Source organism: Salvelinus alpinus, chromosome 17 (genome assembly GCF_045679555.1).
Source record: "Salvelinus alpinus chromosome 17, SLU_Salpinus.1, whole genome shotgun sequence".
NCBI classification, from domain to species: Eukaryota; Metazoa; Chordata; class Actinopteri; order Salmoniformes; family Salmonidae; genus Salvelinus; species Salvelinus alpinus.
This window is the reverse complement of record NC_092102.1, coordinates 20,453,957-20,478,997: the sequence shown is the minus strand read 5'-3', so window position 1 is coordinate 20,478,997 and position 25,041 is coordinate 20,453,957. Positions and strand designations below refer to the sequence as shown.

Here is a 25,041-nt window from a genome sequence, read left to right as displayed (position 1 = left end):
GTGTTCTTACCTTGCTATAGTGGGGGTGTGACAGATCAAAATAAACTGCACGTGACAACACCTGACAATGGAAACAATATCATTATTTGGAATCAAACAAAGCAAAACATGCATGGGTCTTTTGCATGTCTCCAAAGCTTGACATTATGACAAACCTTTCTATGCAGGTTTTGTGAAGTAAGAGTCACTAGTATGCTTTGCTTTGCTGTTGCTTGTGCAATCAACAATTCTCTATGCTTTTAAATCATTTTTATTAAAACCTTAAATGCTTGGGACAAGTTCATACTAGTATCTCACCCGTGTCTAACAAACTAACCTTGTTAGTAACTTTTTTATCCTCTCCTTTATCTTTCTTCTTCTTTTTTCATGTGGGTCTACTTTATGCTTGGTAGTCATAGCAATTCTTGGATGTGAGTGCATGACTGGGTGTGTGTGCGCTTGTGCCCACGTGTGTGCGCTTGTACAATGTCTGTGAGCAGTGTGCGTAATAGGTGTGTGCATGTGTGTTGTCCCTCAGGGCACCATTAGGGGCATTTATGGTTGGGAGAGCAGCTTACGCCAGAAGCCACAGGCGCGCACTGTGTTTCAGGCTGGTGCCGGCACCTGGGTCAAGCCACAGGCGCTTGACAACGACAGCAAAAAGGACCAGGAGTCCGAGGCTGCATCGGTAGGTACTCTCAAAATACCTACCAGTGATGGCTGGTGCGCTGAGATATCGGAGGACGGGCTCATTGTAATGACTAGAATTGAAACTATGTGTTTGATTCCGTCTCATTCCATTCCAGCCATTACAATGAGTCCATCCTCCTATATATCTGCCCACCAGCCTCCTGTGGCTCCTACGCTTGAGGGGAGCCCTTCTGACCTCTGGCGAATGGGACAGTCAAAGGCGCAATGCAATCAAAACACAAAAAAACATATATTTTGCTCTAAAGGTGTGCGTGGCTGTCAACGACACGTCATTCTTTCTGTGCATGGCTCTTGTGATTTGCTTCTAACGTTCTAATTTCCTTTTTAACCCTTTATATGGACTTACGTGGTCTCCCATTTTCTTAACTCATTCTCACTGCTCTGAAATTGGGTCGCTTGAATTAATGTTGACAAAACCTGACAAACCTTACAAACAAAGGGCCAATATTTGCTATTACATATAAAGAAGGATATGTACAATTGTAGTCACCCATAGGAAAACCTTTATTTTTTCCAATTTTCAGGTTCATCAGATATCAGTGGATGTGTTCGTCACTGTCTTCAGGCATGCATTGTCAACTATTTTATCTGTGTATTCAGGCATAAATATTTTTGACTTTCAGCCCCCGAAGAAGGAGAATCATACATCCAACGTGTCTACAACGAGCCCCAGGGGAGCAAAGAAGGGCATTGATTACCAGGTTCCTATTTTCACAAATATTTGCTATGCATGCCAACATGCTTCCATATCATATAAACCCATGTGAATAACCCTTCATCTCTCTGGTTTTCACCCTGTAGGATGGGAAGGGTTTCCCCACTGGAGAGCTGGTGTGGGGAAAGGTGAAGGGCTTCTCCTGGTGGCCTGGACTGGTGGTGCTCTGGAAGTCCAACAAGGCACCGCCTGTATCCAAGCGCCGGGTAGAGTGGTTCGGTGACGGAATGTTTTCCGAGGTGAGGACTTGACTTGACTCATTGTAAATAGCAAGATTGACCTGCAGCACAGATTGGTGTTTGGACAAAATTGTTCCTTTGTTTTGTGTTGCAGATCTATACAGAGAGGCTTCTGCATTTTGCAGCTTTTGCAAAGTGCTTCTGCAAGAATTCCTATTCCAGCTTGCCCACCTACAAAGATGCTATCTACCAGGTCCTTGAGGTGGGACATGAATGCTATTATCTATCACTATCTTAACATTTTAATGTACGACTCTATAATATACTAGCCTGGTCCCAGATCTGTTTGTGCTGTCTTTCCAACTCAACTTGCATGGTCATTGCGTGACTGTCACGCCCTGACCATAGATTGCTTTGTATGTTTCTATTTTTTGTTTGGTCAGGGTGTGATGTGGGTGGGCATTCTATGTTTGTATGTCTATGTTTTCTATTTCTATTGTGTTTGGCCTGGTATGGTTCCCAATCAGAGGCAGCTGTCAATTGTTGTCTCTGATTGAGAACCATACTTAGGTAGCCTGTTTTCCCACTTTGAGTGGTGGGTGGTTATTTTCTGTTTAGTGTTTGTTGCACCTTTCAGAACTGTTCGTTGGTCGTTTTGTTGTTTTTGTTCGCGTGTTCATCTTTATTAAAAGTATTATGGATACGTACCACGCTGAACTTTGGTCCTCCTCTCCTTCTCCCGACGACAATCGTTACAGTGACATTGGCAAGACAGCACAAACAGATGTAGAACTATGCTAGTACTGCACCGTTACATCCCCATATATCACAATATTCCATACGGTATAATACCGCAAAGCACCACGTCACTCACTCACCACTCATATTTCATGTCTATGCAGTTGGCTGGTGAACGCTGTGAGAAGTCCTTTCTTGCAGCGGGGAATAAGCAGGAGTTGCTTAAGTTGATGCTGGACTGGGCCTACAGTGGATTTCTGCCCACTGGACCAGATGGGTTCAACCCCCCACCACCTGCAAGTATGTGTGGTTTAGGGTGAAGTTTCCCCTAGATGCTGATCTTGGGTCAGTTTAGCATTTTCCCTACTAATGATTAAGGTTAGGATTGGGGCCGGGGAAGCTGATCCTAGATCTGTACCTATAGGACATTTTTGTGTTGCTTCCATTATATTTCCACAACAGGGTAACACTTATACCTGTGTAGTACACTAGTAACAACAGGTGTTCTCATGTTCCTTTTATTTTGTTTCATTCCCAAAGATGCCAAAGACTCAAAGGCAGAATCTGCAGACTCGTCTCTGGCAGACTACCAGCCCCCAGCTAAGAGGAAGTATGTGAACAAGAACAGACCATCCTATGGGAATCAAAGCTACAGCAGAGGTAAGCCCTACACCCACAGCAATCCATATTCATTAATATGGGCCATTTTTCTAGTTCCTCTGTCACTATAGAATTATATTTGCATCAATTAAATTCCTTTCTTTTGTGGTTCACAGAGGCAATGGTACAAGAGGTTATGAAAGGCAAACATGTTAAAGGTATTTAACATTCTTTGAGCTGTAATTGTACTTTTTTGCTCTCTACTTGTCTGCACTTTAGAAAAATATTATATAATGGAATCAGTCATTTTACTAATGTATACAATTCATTATTCACCTCAGAATTCTGTTTATCATGTGGAACCCCCCACATCCACACCTTCCACCCACTGTTTGAGGGGAGTCTTTGCCTGAAGTGCAAGGTAAACTAACTACATCTTCTCATAAATTGAATGACTGTTCAGTTTATTTATGCAAGTGCATCCACGTAGACATGTTAGATAATGTCTGCTTATCATCTGAAAGATTGTTGACTTGAATGACCCTCGTCCCCATGGTAAAGCTGTCCTTCCTAACCTTTGCAGGAAAACTTTATTGAGACTTTGTACAGATACGACGAAGATGGCTACCAGTCCTACTGCACGGTTTGTTGCGCTGGCCAAGAGGTCATTCTGTGTGGCAATGCCAGCTGCTGCAGGTTAGCACTGCTCAAGAGTACACTTTCCCCTCTCTTCTTTCACTCCCATTTCCTCTTTCACTCGCTTATCCTCTCTGTCGTTCTCTCTCTCTCTTCCTCTCAGGTGTTTCTGTAAGGACTGCCTGAACATTTTGGTTGGTGATGGAACCTTTGACAAGCTGAAGGATGTTGACCCATGGAGCTGCTTCATGTGCTTACCATCCCAGTGCAACGGATCACTCAAGCTGCGAACTGACTGGAGCGTGCGAGTCCAAGAGTTTTTTGTCAACAACAGTGCTCTAGAGTTTGAACCCCACAGGGTGTATCCCTCCATTCCTGCCCATCAACGCAGACCCATCAGGGTGTTGTCTCTCTTTGATGGGATTGCCACAGGTTTGTACATTCTCAATATGGGCTTTCATTTAACCTATGGAGATGGTTGCAGATAAGTGGTTGTGATGTGTTTTATGAGTATGCAATGGCTTGTGTTTCTTCTGTCTTCAGGATTCAGTCGTTTTGGTTCGTGTGTCAGTGACTGATAATCTTCTATGCCAATTGTGCTCTTGCAGGGTACCTTGTGCTCAAAGACCTGGGCTTCATCGTAGAACGCTACATCGCCTCTGAGATCTGTGGGGACTCGATTGCTGTGGGTATGATCAAACACGAGGGCAAGATAGAGCACATCAATGACGTACGCACCATCACCAGGAAACATGTGAGTTCAGCATACACACACACATTCATGTTCAAACAAATTACAACACACCCACAAACACACACACACACTCACACTCACACTCACACACACACACTCCTGTGATCATTCTCTAACCTGTCTGTGTCTGTGTTTGCTGTGTTTCAGCTGGCTGAATGGGGTCCCTTTGACCTCCTGATTGGAGGAAGCCCCTGCAACGACCTGGCCTGCGTCAACCCTGCTCGGAAAGGCTTATTTGGTAAGGAACCTCCTGACTTCAAAGTAAATGGAGTGTTTCCACTTGACCAGTGGTTCTCAAACCTCTCCTCGAGAACCCCCAGCCGTCCATGTATTTGATCTATTCCAGAGCTAGCACAGCTAATTTAACTTGTTAACTAATCATCAAGCCCTTTGATAGTTGAATCGGGTGAGCTAGTTCAGGGCTACAACAGAATTGTGAAACTTCTGAGGTAAGGAGGAGAGGTTTTAAGAACCACTGTGCTAGACAATGTAGAGAGCTAATGTCTGGAGAACTTTAACAAGTATGTTATCACATCGTTTTATTAGCAGTTAACATGGTAACCTACTGTTAGATGCACGTGTCTGTACACGCTAACCTACCCATTGGCCTAGTAAATGGGTTTTTAATGGTCATCAAAAAGAAAGGAGGACCAAGGCACTCTTCATATCATTAATTAAAATGCCTTTATTAGTATGGCATGTTCAATAGAAACAACGTTTTGTTTTTTTAACCGACGCGTTTCGGCTGCATGGCCTTCGTCAGGGTGTACAAAAAAAAGGAATACAATGTCCTCTTTTGAACAGCTTTTCCAATTAGCCCTAATTGGAAGAGGGAGTGGTTACAAAATAGTAAGTAGTAAGCAATATTATACACATTAAAAGGTGAAATTCTGTAGCTATGTTATCATAAAAATACAACTCCAAGCTAGAAGTATCAGAACACTAAAAGGTAGTTTTAACCTTAAATATGACTGGGAGAAGTGTCAAGAATAAGAAAGCAATATATTCCATAGTACACTAGAACACAGCAAAACATGAACAACAACAGTCTAAACATAGCTGAGGGCAATTGAGCAAAATGTCCACTAGATGACAGCAAATGGACCCATCACGACCCTACAGGAAGGGTGAGAAATCCATATCTTCATTTAAACCAGGTTATTTAGTGGCCTGTAGTTTGTAAATCCAAAAACTTTCCCTTTGGTTTAACTGTTTAAGGCGGTCCCCTTTTCTAATAGAGGCCGGAATAAGATCAATACCCGTAGCTTGTAGGGAGGCAGGGTTGCCATGGTGTAGGGACTTGTAGTGCCTTGCCATGGGGTAGTCTTCATTGCCTACCCGTATGGCGTACTTGTGTTCCGCTAAGCGGTCTTGAAGGCGTCTCTTTGTCCGTCCAATGTAGAACACCTTGTACTGTGGACATTCCAATCTATAGATGACATGAGTGGTTTTACAGTTAATGAAATGCTTGACGTAATACTCCATTTTGGAAGCTGTGTCAACAAAATATTTCTTCTGTGCAATATTACTGCAATGGTTGCAATGGTTACATTTAAAAGAGCCCTTGGGTTTGTGGTAAAGCCAAGTTTTTTGAGAGTCACCCGGAAGATAACTGTGGACTAATTTGTCATTTAGGGTAGGACATCTCTTAAAGCTTATGACTGGTGGCTCAGGAAAGACTTGGCGTAGTAGCGTATCACTTTGGATGATTCCCCAATTATTTTTAATGATTCTTTTTATTTTAATGTTCTCTGCTTCAGTGCTGTATTTTGTAACAAAATACACTCTCTGATGTATCACGAGGCACTCCCCTTCGCAACAAGTTTTCTCTGTCAAGTAATCCAGCCATTATACCGGCATCTTTCAGGACCTGGTGTTTCATTGGTTTTCTCGGTCTCTGTTTCCAGAGGGCACAGGCAGGCTGTTCTTTGAATATTACAGGATGCTGACCATGATGAGGCCAAGGGATGATGACGACCGTCCGTTCTTCTGGCTCTTTGAAAATGTGGTGGCCATGCGCGGTCATGACCTGGCCGACATCTGTCGCTTTCTTGAGGTAAAGACACTAGCAGCTATTTCATGGTCAATGAGGCCTCTCCCTCTACCTTTCTCTCTCTTTCTTTAACTCTCTTGCTCTTTCTCCCTCTCTTTCCCTGGTCAATGCATTTGGGCGGTGTGTTTGCGTCTTCATTTCATTATTACTAATACAGTTGAAGTCGGAAGTTTACATACACCTTATACCCTGACTACACATTATTCAATTATTGCACCCACACTGCTCGCGCGCGTCAATGAGCGTCTGCGTTGCCAAGGGCTAAAATAGAAGTCAGTTCTATTTGTGACGCAGATCGCGGTGCAAGTCCTGCCTCTCCCATCTCCTCATTGGTTTATAGAAGCAGATACCCACGTGCCATCTCCTCATTGGTTATACCCACGTGGGTGATTGAAAGACGAACTGTGTTGTCGGCCGTCGTGGTAATACTATGAAAGTTTAGATGCCAATCACCAAGTTCAAAGAAGAAAAAGCCTGGAATGAGGAGAGATGACTAGAAACGATTCGGTTGACCGTTTTATGTGTGGATTAATTGTCAGAGTAGAGGACCTTGTGCATTTCAGGTAAAATAACTTCTCAATGTTTATATCCCAGGACAAATTAGCTAGCAACAGCCAGCTAGCTAAATAGGACAAATTAGCTAGCAAGTGCAAGTTAGCTAGCTAAATTGCCATAAATGTTTGTTTTTTTACCTTTCCCCAAATTAATGTAATTGGTTCAGAGTTTGTTTTGATATTTTAACCTGCGTGTCGTGATCGCGTTTGGTGTGGGGGGACAAAATAAATGTATGCACGATGGCGCATGCGAGCATTGCCTTTAAATTGTTTAACTTGGGTCAAACGTTTTGGGTAGACTTCCACAAGCTTCCCACAATAAGTTGGGTGAATTTTGGCTCGCACACGCTTTTTCAGTTCTGCCCACAAATGTTCTATTGGATTGAGGTCAGGGCTTTGTGATGGCCACTCCAGTACCTTGACTTTGTTGTCCTTAAGCCATTTGCCACAACTTTGGAAGTATGCTTGGGGTCATTCTCCATTTGGAAGACCCATTTGCGACCAAGCTTTAACTTCCTGACTGGTGTCTTGAAATGTTGCTTCAATATATCCACATAATTTTCCATCCTCATGATGCCATCTATTTTGTCAAGTGCACCAGTCCCTCCTGCAGCAAAGCACCCCCACAACATGATGCTGCCATCCCCGTGCTTCACGGTTGGGATGGTGTTCTTCGGCTTGCAAGCATCCCCCTTTTTCCTCCAAACATAACGATGGTCATTATGGCCAAACAGTTCTATTTTTGTTTCATCAGACCAGAGGATATTTCTCCAAAAAGTACGATCTTTGTCCCCATGTGCAGTTGCAAACCGTAGTCTGGCTTTTTTCTGGCGGTTTTGGCACAGTGGCTTCTTCCTTGCTGAGCGGCCTTTCAGGTTATGTCAATATAAGACTCGTTTTACTGTGGATATAGATACTTTTGTACCTGTTTCCTCCAGCATCTTCCCAAGGTCTTTTGCTGTTGTTCTGGGATTGATTAGAACTTTTTGCACCAAAGTACGTTCATATCTAGGAGACAGAACGCGTCTCCTTCCTGAGCAGTATGACGGCCGCGTGGTCCCATGGTGTTTATACTTGCATACTATTGTTTGTACAGATGAACGTGGTACCTTCAGGCATTTGGAAATAGCTCCAAAGGATGAACCAGACTTGTGGAGGTCTACAAATTTTTTTCTGAGGTCTTGGCTGATTTCTTTTAATTTTCCCATGATGTCTAGCAAAGAGGCACTGAGTTTGAAGGTAGGCCTTGAAATACTTCCACAGGTACACCTCCAATTGACTCAAATGATGCAAATCAGAAGCTTCTAAAGCCAGGACATCATTTTCTGGAATTTTCCAAGCTGTTTAAAGGCACAGTCAACTTAGTGTATGTAAACTTCTGACCCACTGGAATTGTGATACAGTAAATTATAAGTGAAATAATCTGTCTGTAAACAATTGTTGGAAAAATTACTTGTGTCATGCACAAAGTAGATGTCCTAACCAACTTGCCAAAACTATAGTTTGTTAACAAGAAATGTGTGGAGTGGTTGAAAAACGAGTTTTAATGACTCCAACCTAAGTGTATGTAAACTTCCAACTTCCAACTTCAACTGTAAATCTCATCTCATCTGTTTTCAGTGTAATCCCATCCTGATCGATGCAGTAAAAGTGAGCCCAGCTCACAGAGCTCGCTACTTCTGGGGAAACCTCCCTGGCATGAACAGGTAAACATAAATACAACTAACACATAGACACATCCCCATATCCCTTCACATACTCCTACTGATGAACACTAACACATGCACTCTCAATATCATGTTGTTTTTCTTATGTTCAACTCATCTACATGAGAGAGTTCACTTGTCTGTATGTTTTTCTCTCCTTAGACCTCTAGCTACCTCTCTGGATGACAAGGTGAACCTGCAGGATTGTCTGGAGCCTGGACGCACGGCCAAGGTAAGACTGACAAGCTCTTGCTTCTAGATTTTCTTATAATTCAGTACTTTACTGACAAGAGAGGTTGAAGTTAAAAGGTTGTTTAACTTCTATTGTCTATTTTCTTATTTCTGAATGAGTTTCTAGCATCAGGTGTGACTGGTGAGTACGTCCATATTTGTGATTGTTATCTGTTGGTTCTTTCCCTTACAGTATAACAAAGTTCGTACCATCACCACCAAGTCCAACTCTATCAGACAGGGGAAGATGGGATCACTACCTGTCGACTTTAATGGCAAGGAGGACTACCTTTGGTGCACAGAGATGGAGAAGTTAGTCTTTATTATTACGTAAAAGGGTAGAGGTGGAACAACATAGAATATAGAAGTGATCACAGTGTAATTACATTGTTTTATAGTTAGCATAATTACTGTACTGTGACTGATCATGGATAAAGCTCTCTCTTGTAAAAGTCAATGTACTTACAGTGTGGTAGTTAAGTGAATGTAATCTGTCATTTCTAAAACAAATACACTTACCCTCAGGTTGTTTTGAAATTGTTCTAACATGTTCCATGTTATGTGATTGACCTTTCTGCAGGATCTTCGGCTTTCCCAAGCATTACACTGATGTCAACAACATGGGTCGGAGCCAGCGGCAGAAAGTACTGGGCCGATCATGGAGTGTACCAGTTATCCGGCACCTCTTCGCTCCACTCAAGGACTACTTTGCCTGTGAGTAGGAACCCCACGTTCCTGTGTGTTGCACTGTCGTCAACAACAACAGCAACATGAAATGGCTGATTGTTGGAGAGCGGAGGGTAAAAACAGGATCATTATCCTGCCCTGCTTTTCAGTGAACGGAACTGTCCTGTGTTTCTCAGACTGACCTCACAGAATCATCTTAGTCTTTTTATCACTGGCTGTATTGACTGTTTTATTAGGTTTTAGATAATGAGCATGTCTCAATGCAGTGTGGTCATATGATCATAATATTACCAGAATGCACTGACACTTTTTGGTTCTTTCAGTTTGTCTGGAATAGTTCACGTTTGTCTATCATTTATTTGATGTTTGGTTTTGTCAACTTTTGGTCAATGATGGTGAGATCAGACCTCAAACCCTGCCCACTATCTACCTCAATACTAATCTGTGATCGGTCTGACATCTGCAGAAACACAGTTTTATCTCTATTTAATTTAATGATTTTGTATCATTTATTTTATATTTGAATGTTATAAATAGTCAGATAAGTAATGTTCACGTGTAATTATGTGAATAAACCTAATGTTTTTTTACTTGTTTGGAAAAATAGATCTTCCAAGATAATTAAAAATCCAAAACTCAGATTCAAACCAAGGCCAAAAATGTGCCTTGAGTGTTTGTTTGTATTTTACCTTGGCCAATATTCATCATGGTTACAGTCTGTGTGGTGCTATTTTAGGGTTTTTAATTATATTCTTGTCAAAGAGGTGGTCACAGGACACACATTTTCACTAACGATAGGCAGGTTTCCATTGACACAGGTTAATTAGACTAAAGCAATGTTGCAAAAAAATAATTGCCACATGTGTAATGGAAACGGCAGATGTAGGAGAAATTTTCTAAAGATCTAATACATTTTTATACATTCTGATTTTTCTTTTGTCTTACGAATAAATTATGATTGCCGAATATTTTTGAGGGTAGGCCTACGCGGGGCATTTGATGTTATCGGGTAACTATAAATGTCCACTCCACATTTAATTCTAAATGCCTACTGCTTGCAAAATCCATTTATTCAACTATAAAAAATTGTTTCTTTGCATGATGTCCCCTTTGAAGAAACCCTTTTGGTTCCAGGTAGAACCCTTTAAGGTTCCATGTAGAACCCTTTCTACAGAAAGGTTCTACCTGGAACCAAAAAGGGTTCTATCTGGATCCAAAAAGGGTTATCCAATGGGGACAGCCGCAGAACCCTTATTTCTAAGAGTGTACAGGCTATCGCCACTTCATTCATGCGCAATTTGCTAATTGTACCACATTTTTATTCGACATTCTAGGTTTTTGTGAAAAGTGTTATTTTAAGGGGAGACGTCATTACGTCCAGCTGTTTTCATCGACACAAGACAGTTGAATGGAAACGCAGCATTTTTAAATGTCGACAAAAAAAAAAGACTGTAAAAGTTAATGGAGGCATAACTATTGTCTCACTTGTTAGAACATGCCGCTTATAGGCTTTAATTTAGGTGATATAGTCAAGCATGTGAATGCTATATGTACATGCATGCTTTTTCTCTTCAAAGGAAAAGTTGCTGAAACCAGTCCTTACAAGTTTGATTTAAATAGTAAGATGTGTGCCTTCTCCCTGTCTTGGAGCAATGGGGAGAAGAACAGTTGTAATCGCAAGGGCCTACTAAACAACTGTTAAAACCTAGATACAATATACATAGAACTATTTTTCTTGTGTAATTATTATTAATTCTTAAATATTTTAAAGGGAGATGGACAAAGTTCTGAGGAAAGGAGTACATCATCAATGTCTTCACGTAATTGTTTCAGTAAAACAGACAGGCAGCGTGTAAGTTTGTCTTTAAAGTGGGCACTTTTTCTGAAAGCAACTGTTTTAAACTGACCTTGTATGTTCTTGGAGTGTTGATGAAGGTCACATGGAGGGCCTAGTCATAACATACCCACTTCAGTTTCATGCACGTGACGTGTGTTGTTATGACAGGTAATCTGTGTGTTAAGTTGAAGTGATGGCTTTAACTGCAGCGTTCTGTTCATCTCGCTCTCAACAAGTTTGTTGATGATACCACAACACAACCAGCTTTCATCAAAAACTTGAAGTTACGATACATTCTAAAATGAGTACTGTTTGTCATTTGGGGTTACTGAGATTTTTAACTCATCAGTTTGGAACCCTAGTTCCACCCATACCTACCTGTTGTACTGTATGAAGTGTGTCAGTGTGGTGACTGATCTCAACTCAGAGGCAGAACAGATACTGTATAACAAATGTGTTTTTCTTGCCATTTCTATCTTTAATAAGCACAACCAGGTGTACACCGTCTGGACAGTGATTTACATAGGATGCTGGCCTTATGAATATTTTTTTTAAATGAAACAAAAAGAACAAACAATTGTTTTGTGTACTGTATGTTTCTATAATACTTTAATAACAATACCTTTAAAATGAGGTTATTCGGGTCATCACTAGACTCCTATTGGTGCTATAATTGTTCAATTGTTTTCTTCTTTTTCATATTTTTTTGCATGGTATGTTAATATTGAGTCACGCTGTATATAACATGTTTAGCTGTCCGCCGGCTTGTTTAGTGTATAGTTGTCATAGTCTCGTAACCCCATGTAAAGCTTTTGATCATGTTAGAGATGAGAAATAAACTGGCCTAATTCTATTATTTGTACTTTGTCTGTGTTGTCAGTCTGTCAATTGAAGTATATATTATACTGTGAATACTGTGTGCCTGGTGTGAGTGAGCTTGTGGGCGGTCTCTGACAAGCTTTTGACAATACAATATATTTTTTATTTAACTAGGCAAGTCAGTTAAGAACAAATTCTTATTTACAATGACGGCCTACACCGGCCGAAGCTGGGCCAATTGTGCGCTGCCCTATGGGACTCCCAATCACGGCCGGTTATGATACAGCCTGGATTCAAACCAGGGTGTCTGTAGTGACGCCTCTTGCACTGAGATGCAGTGCCTTAGACCGCTGTGCCACTCGGGAGGCCGAGTGATGCATACTATTGCTGAGATTGTGGAAGTGTCTGTAAATTCAACAGGTCATAGTTCAGGTGGTAAAAAACAAAATCCTATTTCTCCTAGTGGGCCCATAAGTGGGAACCATGAGTGGTCGTGCAGAGGTACCTTGGAGGGAGAAAATGGCGGAAGTGGATGTTCTGTTTGAACCAAATTGTGTGTCGAGTGGAGATGAGAAGAATTGTATTACAGTGGCAAATGCAAAAGGAAATAAGAGAAGTAAAGTGATAGTGGAATCTAGTAAATCCAACCTAGTTCTGATTCTTTTAAGGTAAGGGTTTTCAATCTATGTAGTTACCTGGGAGATCCAATTAAAACCTCTATAAATATAGTGGATGTGTTGGATGAGGTGGCGTCCATGAGAGTAACGAGAAGTGGGCTTATTTAGTTTTTTTGTGTATCTATGGAACAGAAGGAGTGCTCTGCGCTTCAGGAAGTTATCGGATTGGAATGTGTCGTGTGTGGATCTTCGAAGCAGGGCGCCTATCAAGGGTGTTATCTCTGGGGTGGCGCTAGAAGTATAAGGAATCAAGTGTTTGGTGCACACCGACTGACCCATATGCTTTTTTGATGAAGAGTCTCTCCCTTCTCACGTGTATTTGGGTTTTATGACATATCCTGTGAAAGCCTTCGTGCCCAAACCAATGCAGTGTGATAGATGCAAAATATTTGGTCACGTGTCAAGTGTATGTAGACGGGAGAGGTATCGTATGCCAGCTGAGCCTAAATGCAGCAATTGTGGTGTGCATGCACCCAAATGTCTGAAGTGTCCTGTCTTGGTGAATGAGACAGAGGTGGTAAGAATAAGGGGTGAAAAGCAGGGCCCATCTAGCTTGCCTGGAGTTGAGACTCTTGGCGGTGCGGAGATATTACAGGTTCTTGTGGTCTGTCCACACAATGAACGGATGTTCCGCCCCCTCCTCCAGTGCCTCCACTGCTCCAACGCCATCTTCACCGCGAGAAGCTCACAATTCCCCACATCGTAGTTCCTCTCCGTGGCGTTGAAGCAATGGGAGAAGAAGGCGCAGGGATGTAACTTGAGGTCCAGGGCAGAACGCTGGGATAGGGCAGCCCCTACTCCGACATTTGAAGCATTGGCCTCCACCACGAACTGGCGGGACGGGTCAGGATGAACCAAGATGGGAGCTGTTGTGAAACTGTGTTTAAGATCCCACAGCTGGGGACCACGTGAACGGAACCTTGGGAGAGGTGAGTGCAGACAGGGGGGAAGCTAGGGTGCTGTAACCCCGGATAAAGCGGCGATAGAAGTTGGCGAATCCCAGGAAACGTTGCAGTTGCACTCTTGACGTAGGCTGGGGCCAATCCACCACCGCTCTCACCTTCCCGGGATCCATCTGTACACTCCCTGCAGCGATGATGTAACCCAGGAAGGGGATGTTGGAGCGATGGAATTCGCACTTCTCTGCTTTCACAAAAAGCTGGTTCTCCAGGAGGCGTTGGAGAACCTGGCGGACGTGGAGCACGTATTCTTGGGAGGAGCGGGAGAAAACGAGGATGCCATCTAGGTAGACGAACTGGTTCAACATGTCACAGAGAACATCATTCACCAGAGCCTGGAACACAACAGGGGCGTTGGTAAGACCAAATGGCATGACCAGATACTCATAGTGACCGCTGGTTATGTTGAAGGCAGTCTTCCACTCGTCACCTTCCAGTATCCGCACCAGGTGTTAGGGCAGCTTGGAAAACACGATGTCCCCCTGGAGCGTCTCCCCCGGAACGCTTCAATGGTAGTGTCGGGCACCTGTCGGGCGTTTCTCGCTCAGTGTTCCCTCGTCATCGAGCTGCAGCCCTCCTCCTTCCCCTTGGACCGCTCTAAGATAGCGTACCTCATCTGGGATGCCCAGCTCGGACGCCAGGGTAGCGTCCATAAAGCTCTCATCGGCCCCAGAGTCGATGAGTACCCGGAGAGATTTTGACTGGTTCCCCCAAGGCAAGATTGTATGAAAAGGGGTGTGAGTAAGGGGAGAGGAAAAGTTCTCCGTATGGCCCACCAGACTACTCACTCCTACCGGTGAGCCTGGTCTTTTAGTGGACAGGTGGCCACGAAATGACCAGTAGTCCCGCAATACAGGCAACTCTTTGTGTGAAGGCTGTATAGCCGTTTGGCTGGGGACAGCCTAGGTCTGCCTAGTTGCATTGCCTCGGGAACTCGGGTAGCCTCGGGTTCCCTCGGCAACGGAACCGTCAGGAACTTCCGGGATGTCTCGGAGGCGGGGTGGAAGCCTTAGGTGGGCGAGAGAAATCAAACCTCCTTTCCTTCCTTCACTCCCGTAGTCTCCCATCGATCCGAAAGGTCAAGGCGATGGGCGAGTCGAGATCCGTCGGGTGTTCTTGGGCTGCAAGCTCGTTCATTACTTCCTCCGATACTCCGTGCAGGAACATGTCAAACAGGGCTTCCAGGCACTCTCAGATGCCAACGTGTGGAAATCCACCGCATAGTCTGCCACACTGCGGGAGTCTTGCCGAAGCAACTTCCAAGCAGCCTCTCTCCTGGACTGTTGTTCCCATACTGCCGTAGCCCAGGAAAGCGCCCTCCCGGACATCAGCGTGATGAGGTACGCTATCTTAGAGCAGTCCGAGGGGAAGGAGGAGGGCTGCAGCTCGATGATGAGGGAACACTGAGCGAGAAACGCCCGACTCTCCATCGAAGCGTTCTGGGGGAGGTAAGCGGGGTTACTGGGAAATCGGGGTGTCTGGGGAGGCTGCGCTGCTAACAGCCGGGTTACTGAGGGGCTGGGAAGTTACCGTCGTGGTAGGCTGCCCGTGGAATTGCTCCAGCAATGTGTTCACCGCTTGGTCATGGCGTTCGGCCAAGGTCTGGACCCCTTAAGGTCATGAAGCTACTCCCTGTGCCTTCCAATGGTGGCTCCTTGGGAGGAGATGGTGTTGCGGAGCTGGTCCGAGTCTGCTGGGTCAGTCATGGCCAGTTCGTACTATCACGTTTCAGGGAAGACCCAGATGCAGACAATGTCAAAGTAACAAAAGTTTATTACTAGAACAAGGGGCAGGCAAAACGACAGGTCAAGGGCAGGCAGAGGCCAGTAATACAGATCAGAGTCCAAAAGGTACAGAACGGCAGGCAGTCTCAGGGTCAGGCCAGGCAGAGGTTAATAATCCAGGGTGGTGTGACAAGGTACAGAAACGGCAGGCAGGCTCAGGGTCAGGGCAGGCAGAGGTCAATTATCCAGGCAGAATGGTCAAAACAGGAACTAGAAACAGACAGGAGCAAGGGGAAACCACTGGTAGGCTTGACGAACAAAACTAACTGGCAACAGACAAACAGAGAACTCAGAGAACACTGCTGCTACTCTCTGTTTATCATATATGCATAGTCACTTTAACTATACATTCATGTACATATTACCTCAATTGGGCCGACCAACCAGTGCTCCCGCACGTTGGCTAACCGGGCTATCTGCATTGTGCCCTGCCACCCACCACCCGCCAACCCCTCTTTTACGATGCTGCTACTCTCTGTTCATCATATATGCATAGTCACTTTAACCATATCTACATGTACATACTACCTTAATCAGCCTGACTAACTGGTGTCTGTATGTAGCCTCGCTACTTTTATAGCCTCGCTACTGTATATAGCCTGTCTTTTTACAGTTGTTTTATTTCTTTACTTACCTATTGTTCGCCTAACACCTTTTTTGCACTATTTTTACACATTTCACTGTAAGGTCTACACCTCTTGTATTCGGCGCACGTGACAAATAAACTTTGATTTGATTTAATTTGGTATAAATACACTGGGGATAATGGGGAAGATGGGCGACAGCTGGAGGGAGGTGGAGACAAGCACAAAGACAGGTGAAACAGATCAGGGTGTGACATGTCTAGCATGTCTCCTATGCAGAGGGGATGAGAAGGGTGGAAGAAAGGAGTGATGTTGAAAAAAATAATGGCAGTAGGAGTAGAGACCCTGGATAATATTCCTTGTCAAAAGAGCGATCCTGACATGTTGCATGTTATCAACTGCACAGCGCACACAGAGAGGAAATCTGAGAAAATAGGGATCATTGTAAGTGCGGTTGATTGTTTTTTGGGATTTTACAGCAGAGGCATTACAAAGAATTCTGTCAATGAATGCACCGTCCTCACAGGCAGCTAAGCCTGTTAGGGATGTGATTTGAACTGTTACTGAAGAAGTGAGATGTTTCCCCCTCCCCCCCAGTGAGATATTTTTGGGTTCAATAGGTGGCGGCAATAGACCAATAGGTGCAATCTGCCATAAAACCTTAAAGAAGAAGAAGTGGGAGCCATATCCTGTTGTGTATACTCCAAGCCTGTAGGTGGCAGCAACGTTAATGTTCAGCTACCTTCTAACCGTACAACAAGAGCCAAGAGGAAGGAACAAGGCACGTAAGAATTAAAACGCCGGTGAACGGCGAGAAAGTTTGGTGTATCCACAAGTTTTAACCTTTTTGTAATTTAATTCAACCAGTGGAAGATTAAGAAAATGTAAGTTCAAAAGAGTGTTTCACGGAAATGGATAATGCACAGTAAAACTACCTAGCTAAAATGGATAGCGTATCTAGTGTTAGCGATGATGTCGTTGTTGAAGGATAGGTGTGTTTGATAGCTAACAGCTAGCTATCGTATTGTTAGGTTAGCTGTTCCGGATTAGCTCAATATTAGTTAAACTGGCAAACTCTGTATAACGTGATGCTAACATTATATGACTAACGTTAGCTGGCAAAGATCACTGTCAACTACGTCAAAGTTTATGATGGTTAACACGGCAATTTAGCTAATAGGGCGTAAAGTTAGCAAACGTTAGCTAAAACGTTGACTAGCTACTAGTAGCTGTCTAGCCATAAAGAACATTGATCCTGCGTGTCTTAGCTAGCTAACTAAGATGTAAGTTAGCTAGATGTTTCTTTGTTTGTCCCTTCTTCCCTAAAACTTACATTACTCTCATGTACCAAGCTAGAAGATGGCTGTGAACGTTTACTCGACATCTGTGACCGGCGACAACCTTAGTCGCCATGATATGCTTTCTTGGATCAACGAGTCTGTACAGATGAACTACGCCAAGATTGAGCAGTTGTGCTCAGGTCAGTAAGAAAGCACGTTAGCTAGCTAACTTAGCTGATCTAGATCAAACCAGAAATATGTCCATCGACATAGCTAACTAGCCTGTGATGGCCGTTCCGATGGTTCATTCAAAGCGTGGTAACGTTATTTTTCGACAAACCTTTATTTGGAGATGCATACCTTGTCTTTTAAATTTCTGTTTCCAGTTGCAGGTGGAATTCAAAAAAAGAATATGAAGAGAAATTATAATTTGACTCAATACAGAAAGTGCATTTAATATTTTTCATAATATTAAATTGCAAGATCCACCTGCAACTGGAAATTGCCGTTTATAAGACACCTGTGGCATCAGAATCGAGAACCAAGAAAGTATCACCAGGAAAAGGTTGGATGGAAGTTTTTTTTTTTTTTTCGTACTGTCAATGCATCCTTTGCGCGATCAATTAAGACATATATCTATAACGAGTCTGGACTACTTTAGCTATGTGCAGGAGGTTCAAGCCTACTTGGCAACTAACTACAACACCATCAGCCTGTATGTGTAGTCCTATACCGTGCATTCGAAAGTATTCAGACTCCTTGACTTTTTCCACATTTTGTTACGTTACAGCCTTATTCTAAAAGGTATTAACATCTCATCAAAATACCCAGAATGACAAAGCAGAAACAGGTTTAGACATTTTTGCTAATTCATATTAAATGAAATTACATTTACACAAGAATTCAGACCGATTACTCAGTACTTTGTTGAAGCACCTTTGGCAGCGATTACAGCTTCAAGTCTTCTTGGGTGTGACGCTACAAGCTTGGCACAGCTTTATTTGGGTAGGTTATCCCATTCTCTGCAGATCCTCTCAAGTTCTGTCGGGTTGGATGGAGAGCGTTGCTGCACAGCTATTTTCAGGTCTCTCCAGCGAGGTTAGATAGGGTTCAAATCTGGGCTCTGGCGGGGCCACTCAAGGACATTCAGAGACTTGTCCCGAAGCCACTCCTGCGTTGTCTTGGCTGTGTGCTTAGGGTCATTGTCCAGTCGGAAGGGGAACCTTCGTCCAGGTTTCCTCCAGATGTGACGCTTGGCATTCAGGCCAAAGTGTTCAATCTTGGTTTGAGTCCTTTAGGTGCCCTTTGGGAAACTCCAAGTGGGCTGTCATTTGCCTTTTACTCTACCATAAAGGCCTGATTGGTGGAGTGCTGCAGAGATGGTTGTCCTTCTGGAAGGTTCTCCCATCTCCACAGAGGAACTGGAGCTCTGTCAGTGACCATCTGGTTCTTGGTCACCTCCATGACCAAGAATGGGGTATTGTGTGTAGATTGAGAAGGCTGTAACATAAGAAAATGTGGGAAAAGGTCAAGGGGTCTGAATACTTTCCGAATGCACTGTATATTCATCTACCGCCATCTTGGAAACTACTCCCCGTATAGGGAAATTGTACTCCCCACAGATAAGTGGCTTGTGCTGTCATAGGACATTTAGGCAAGAGGTAATGTCAGGAGCAGAGAAAAAGTACCCCATTTCTATACATGAGTAAAAATAAAGATGCCTTAATAGAAAATGATTCAAATAAGTGTCACCCAGTAAAATACTACTTGAGTAAGTTATAAATTATTTGGTGTTAAGTATCAATTGTGATTGCTAAAATATACTTATGTATCAAAAGTATGGATAATTTCATATTCCTTATTAAGCATAACAGGCGGCACCATTTTCTTGTTTTTTCTTTCTCATTTACGGATAGCCAGGGGCAAACGCCAAAACTGACATAATTTGCAAACGAAGCATGTGTTTTAAGTAAGTCCACCAGATCAGAGGCAGTAGAGATGACCAGGGAAGTTCTCTTGACAAGTGTGTGAATTGGACTATTTTCTTGTCCTGCTAAGCATTCAAAATGTAACAAGTACTTTTGGGTGTAAAGTACATTATTTTCTTTAGGAATGTAATGAAATAAGTTGTAAAAAATATAAATACTAAAGTACAGATAACCCCCCCCCCCCCCCGCAAAATGACTAAAGTAGTTTTACTTGGGGTCCCAGAGAAGTTAACGTCCCACTTGGCCAAAAGCCAGTAAAAATGCAGAGCGCCAAATTCAAATACATTTCTATAAAATCAAACTTTCATTAAATCACACATGAAAGATGCCAAATTAAAGCTACACTGGTTGTGAATCCAGCCAACATGTCAGTATTCAAATAGGCTTTTCGGCGAAAGCAAACGATGCTATTATCTGAGTTAGCACCATAGTAAACAAAGAGAAGCATATTTCAACCCTGCAGGCGCGTCACAAAACGCAGAAATAAAAATATAATTCGTGCCTTTGACGAGCTTCTGTTGGCACGCCAATATGTCCCATAAACATCACAAATTGTCCTTTTGTTCGATTAATTCCATCGATATATATATCCAAAATGTCCCTTTATTTGGCGCGTTTGATCCAGAAAAACACCGGTTCCAACTTGTGAAACGTGACTACAAAATATCTCAAAAGTTACCTGTAAATTTTGCCAAAACATTTCAAACTACTTTTGTAATACAACTTTAGGTATTTTTTAAAGTAAATAATTGATAAAATTGAAGACAGGATGATCTGTGTTAAATACAGGATTAAAACAAACTAGCTAGCCTTCTGGTCATGCGCCTCTAACAAACAGGACACTTCGAGTGACCCTTGTTCAAGATGGCCGTACTTCTTCATTACACAAAGGAAAAACCCTCAACCAATTTCTAAAGACTGTTGACATCCAGTGGAAGCGGTAGGAACTGCAAGAAGGTCTATTAGAAATCTGTATTCCCAATGAAAATCCATTGAAAAGAGAGTGACCTCAAACAAAAAAAATCTGAATGGTTTGTCCTCGGGGTTTTGCCTGCTAAATAAGTTCTGTTATACTCACATACATGATTCAAGCAGTTTTAGAAACTTCAGAGTGTTTTCTATCCAAATCTACTAATAATATGCATATCTTATCTTCTGGGGATGAGTAGCTGGCAGTTGAATTTGGGTATGCTTTTCATCCAAATGTGAAAATGCTGCCCCCTATCCTAGAGAAGTTAAGTACTTTACACTGATTATAGCCTATAAAAGTTGAGACATGATTGATTAGCTGGTAATTTAATAAATTATCTTATCACATTCACACAGGTGCCGCTTACTGTCAGTTCATGGACATGCTTTTCCCTGGATGCATCCCTTTGAAGAAGGTAAAATTTCAGGCAAAACTAGAGACTGAGTTCCTCCACAACTTCAAACTTCTGCAGACCAGTTTTAAGAAGATTGGGGTTGACAAGGTGAGTGTTTCCGAGTGTCTAACTCAATGTGTACTTTCGGCTATTGCGGTATTCCTAAAAGATCACATTACTGCCATTTTTGCCATTGAAATTGACACCTTTTAAACAATTTCCAGATTATTCCTGTGGATAAATTGATAAAAGGCAAGTTCCAGGACAACTTTGAGTTTGTGCAGTGGTTCAAGAAATTATTTGATGCCAACTACGATGGAAAGGAGTATGACCCACTCGGTGCTCGCCAGGGCCAGGACACTGCTCCTACGCCCAACCCAGGTCAGGTCGCATCCAAGCCAAGGAAGCCCACCACTGGTGAGGAAGAAGAATGTATAATTTCTAACATTTTGATGAATATAACATAAATACCTAATTGAAAATTATAGCTACAAGCAACAACAGGGTGGGCGTCTAATCCAAGTTACTCCCAGTCAGCCGGTGGAACATAAATTGTTCCTGTGTCTTTGATGCTTGATCCCTTAAATGCATACTGTATGCATCTCTATTTCAGTACAGTTCCACAGCTCCCCAACTCTTTTCAGACCAGCGGCGAGAGTCGGTAAGGCGGTTTAATGGTCAAACGGGGATCTCCAATGGGCACCTATGGTGGGCTTTCACATTCATGGTCACACTGTGGAAAGGACTTTTTTGTTGTAAGGCTAGGTCATAGATAGCCTCTCGTAATTTAGTAGGGTATGTCATAAACATCAAAGTTCCAGAATGGGGTGAAAATGGCAGCCATGTTGGTCAGGGAGAAATCCAAACCAGTCTAATTGGAAGGAAGGGCAGTGGAGGCGTAATCCTGATTATACTTATGCAGGAAAATAAAAGGAGTGATATATCATCAGCTGTTAGTGGCGGTCTCAGACGTTCCCGTAGGTGAAGAATCCGGTTGTGAGTCCTGTTGGACATACTGCCAAATTCTCTAAAATGACAAAGGAGGCTGGTTATGGTACTGAAATGAACATTCTATAGCTCTGGTGGACAATCCTGCAGTCAGCATGCCAATTGCACTTTCCCTCAACTTGAGACATCTGTGGTGTTGTGACAAAACTGCACATTTTAGTGGCCTTTTGATTTCCCCAGCACCAGGTGCAACTGTGTAATGATCATGCTGTTTAATCTGCTTCTTGATATGCCACACCTGTTAGGTAGATGGATTATCTTGGCAAAAGAGAAATGCTCACTAACAGGGATGTAAACAAATTTGTACACAACATTTGAGAGAAATAAGCTTTTTGTGTGTATGGAACATTTCTGGGATCTTTTATTTCAGTTCAGGAAACATGGGACCAACACTTCACATGTTGCGTTTTATATTTTTATTCAGTGTATATGTGACACAATATCAATACTTGTTGCATTTCCGTCTAAGTACTATCATCAACTGATTTCGACCAGTGTATGGCTGTGTAGGGTCCTATAAAATCAGCCTTGCGGAGAAAGTGGACAGAATTACAGAATCCAGACATTAAAACGGAATTCAATATTCCAAAATCTATTGAACTTAGTAGGAAATCAACTAAATGTATTGCATTTTTTAGAAAATGCATTGATTTGCCCAAGATTATCATAAGACATTAATAAAATGCATCAGTGATTTAGTATTTTCCTGGCCCTGTGCGTCCGTTTGTCTACCACTTTGTGTAGCCGTTAGCGATGATGCTAATGTTGACATGTTCTGGTAGATGGAAAGGCTTTCCCCAAACATTTCTTAGTTAACTACAAAGTGGCCTATGCCTACCTGGCAGAATATGGTTATTTGCACCAATCCAGTGGCCATTTGTTTAGCAAACTCTGGAACCACATGAGCGCTACAGAAACATTGCTAACCAAACAATGATCTCTGGTTGTTGCACAGTTGAATTAAAGGGTAACACTGAGACAGTGGATTGTCCAGTCAGATGGAACAGAGTAAATAGGCATTTTAACGCCATAGCTTTAGCCGGTGGTAACTTGTGGAATAGACACCAGCTGGAATGCGGTTTTAACCAATCAGGATTAGACCCACCCGTTGTATAAAGTTGACTGACCCCCTGACAAATGGCTGACCTTTATCCTATCATACGTAGGTTCATGTCCATTCCAGTATTCTATAGGCTAGGAACTGGAGTCAGTGGGTATAAATGTGCAGTTGTGTGTCTAAGGTTGAGTGCATGCGCACAGTCCACTGTTATTATTCTGTCCTAGTTTGCCAACTGTGATTTGTGTTGGATCCAGCTCCCATGAGGTCTACAACGACAGTAACCAAACCCCCGCCCAGGTCAGCAGGGAGTGCCTTGCGGAGGCCCGGCGGGGCAGAGGACGTGGAAAGGGTGGAGCTAGCCCAGGAGGTATGTTCTTTCGGAGGGTCACTGCTAAAATTAGTTGTGATGAGACACAATGAGATTTCCCGTCAATCTCCTGTACAGCTTTTGTGTGCTAGGTGAATAGTTTATTGAAATTGAAGCTTGTTTAGTTGTAACTTGAGTCATGACAGCCCCGCCCAGTCGTTCTCCTATCATTTATGTATTCTCTCGCCTCAGGTCAGTTCCCTGAAGGCCACTGTCCAGGACATGGAGAAAGAGAGAGACTTTTATTTTGGAAAGCTGAGGTCCATTGAGGTCATCTGCCAAGAAGTGGATGGAGAGGCAGATACAACTATGCAGAAGATTATGGATGTTCTATACGCCACTGATGTGAGTGAAACTTCACAGGAATACTCTGACAGACACATCTGAGAGACTCCGTCTTCTGCAGTTCTATACATGTTTCATAACTGATGATTCTGTAGTAGGAACCAAATGTAGCGTTGTATTTGAATATTGAAATCCAAATTTTGTTTCCTGCTAACAGGAGGGGTTTGTTATTCCTGATGCTGAAGGAGAAGAACCAGAAGAGTTCTGATGAAAATGGACACAACTGCAGTTCATACCTTAATCACACACTTCAATACACACACACACAAGTTTGCATGTGCACCGTTCATACGCACTCTTTGGGTCTAATGAACATGCACTTACTCACACTGTGGATTAAGTTGCCTCTGGATTATACACTGCCTGCCACCTTGGTCCAAGTGTTTGTTGGACCAAGTGTTTTTTTGTTTTTTTTTGGACCATAAAATAAATTTCAGAGACCCTGCTAATCCAGCCACCAGAGAAGAAGAACCCTGGATAAAATTCCAATGGGTTTTTATTTTCTGGGGGTTTTCTGCCTTGTTCTTATTCTGGCCTTTTCTGTGCCTTTAAATTTAGGCCTGTTACTTTTGAAATGTGTTCAGGTTGTCTTTTTATTCCTTATATATTTCCAATTGACCTAAACAGTACTGTACTAGATTATTTTGATATGATATTTGCAAATATGAGTAATTCTTAAATATATATGAATGTATACTCTGCCAATTGAAATTATTGTAATTTTTATGGTATGTTTACACACATTCATTATATACTTAAGAGTTAATTTGTGGTTTAGGCGATCAGCGTTTGTATTTAGTTTGTTTTTTTATCTCCGCAGGTATTCATCACATTACTTTTTTGATTTTTCAATGAAATTAAGTGTTTTTATTGAGCACCTTAAATAAAAAAAGAATGTACTTCTTACCTAAAAGCAAAATTATAAGACTCATTCTGCCATTTGTGTATTGTATGTAGGCTAGAGTTGCACTACACTGACCTGTGTTCTAATTTACTTCCTCATGTAAGCCAAAGACAGGATGTATGGTTGCCAGTCCACACAGTGAAGAAATACATCCCTCTAGTCTACAGTTAGAGCAGAACTACACACTCTTAGCAGAGGAACTGAGAGCTCTCTTTTAGTAGGAAGTCTGTTTGTGAATTTATTAGCAATATAAGGCTTCTACAGGCATCACTTTTCTTTAAAAATCAAGGTTTGATTGGAAAAACTAGATGTGTTTTTTAGGTTGAAGAAATAACTTGTTTTAACTTCTATGTGATGTTATTAACTGAAATTGATTTAGAATGTGTATATTTATCTGCTCATTAAAATGTCCTGACGTACATTTGCATTGCTATTGGCAGTTGGCTCTTGGTAGAATAACTGCAGTAAACCAAAATCAGCACAGTGATATAGGCTAATTCAAAATAAATGTAAACATGCCCA

General features: G+C 42.4%; 2 protein-coding genes across 10 annotated transcripts in view; both read left to right on the top strand.

Annotated features, from left to right (window-relative positions):
* LOC139542440 (DNA (cytosine-5)-methyltransferase 3A-like) overlaps nt 1–12,242 on the top strand; it is a 30,884-nt gene extending 18,642 nt beyond the window's left edge. For 2 of the 4 annotated variants that reach the window (XM_071347871.1, XM_071347869.1), the window contains 17 exons: nt 518–667; nt 1,314–1,391; nt 1,492–1,644; nt 1,739–1,846; nt 2,487–2,622; nt 2,863–2,982; nt 3,099–3,140; nt 3,264–3,343; nt 3,506–3,618; nt 3,722–3,990; nt 4,167–4,312; nt 4,460–4,550; nt 6,220–6,368; nt 8,540–8,625; nt 8,788–8,857; nt 9,050–9,168; nt 9,437–12,242. In XM_071347871.1, coding sequence (XP_071203972.1) covers nt 518–667; nt 1,314–1,391; nt 1,492–1,644; nt 1,739–1,846; nt 2,487–2,622; nt 2,863–2,982; nt 3,099–3,140; nt 3,264–3,343; nt 3,506–3,618; nt 3,722–3,990; nt 4,167–4,312; nt 4,460–4,550; nt 6,220–6,368; nt 8,540–8,625; nt 8,788–8,857; nt 9,050–9,168; nt 9,437–9,578 — 2,052 coding nt within the window. In that variant the 3' untranslated portion in view covers nt 9,579–12,242. The remainder of the gene's footprint in view (nt 1–517; nt 668–1,313; nt 1,392–1,491; nt 1,645–1,738; nt 1,847–2,486; nt 2,623–2,862; nt 2,983–3,098; nt 3,141–3,263; nt 3,344–3,505; nt 3,619–3,721; nt 3,991–4,166; nt 4,313–4,459; nt 4,551–6,219; nt 6,369–8,539; nt 8,626–8,787; nt 8,858–9,049; nt 9,169–9,436) is intronic. The other 2 variants (XM_071347873.1, XM_071347872.1) reach the window with 1 other exon arrangement.
* A 4,153-nt stretch (nt 12,243–16,395) lies between these two features.
* On the top strand, nt 16,396–24,534 carry LOC139542438 (microtubule-associated protein RP/EB family member 1-like). Of its 6 annotated transcripts, XM_071347866.1 has the most exons (9): nt 16,396–16,647; nt 16,824–16,984; nt 17,560–17,683; nt 20,798–20,943; nt 21,060–21,252; nt 21,449–21,496; nt 23,158–23,270; nt 23,463–23,615; nt 23,773–24,534. In XM_071347866.1, exons 2-9 carry the CDS (start codon nt 16,934–16,936, stop codon nt 23,821–23,823), a joined length of 879 nt encoding a protein of 292 aa, XP_071203967.1. In that variant the 5' UTR covers nt 16,396–16,647; nt 16,824–16,933; the 3' UTR covers nt 23,824–24,534. The 6 variants fall into 6 exon arrangements, with proteins under 6 accessions (XP_071203967.1, XP_071203964.1, XP_071203966.1 ...); XM_071347863.1 differs by lacking the exon at nt 21,449–21,496 and having other exon boundaries at nt 16,456–16,647; XM_071347865.1 differs by lacking the exon at nt 16,396–16,647 and having other exon boundaries at nt 16,949–17,087.
* Nucleotides 24,535–25,041: the final 507 nt, after the last annotated feature.

Coding starts and splice junctions, on each gene's coding strand:
- LOC139542438 (XM_071347866.1), top strand. CDS start 16,934: ATGTTCAGCTACCTTCTAACCGTACAACAAGAGCCAAGAGGAAGGAAC. Junction 21,497..23,157: donor CAGACCAGCGGCGAGAGTCG/GTAAGGCGGTTT, acceptor TGTTGGATCCAG/CTCCCATGAGGTCTACAACG. Junction 23,616..23,772: donor ATGTTCTATACGCCACTGAT/GTGAGTGAAACT, acceptor TCCTGCTAACAG/GAGGGGTTTGTTATTCCTGA.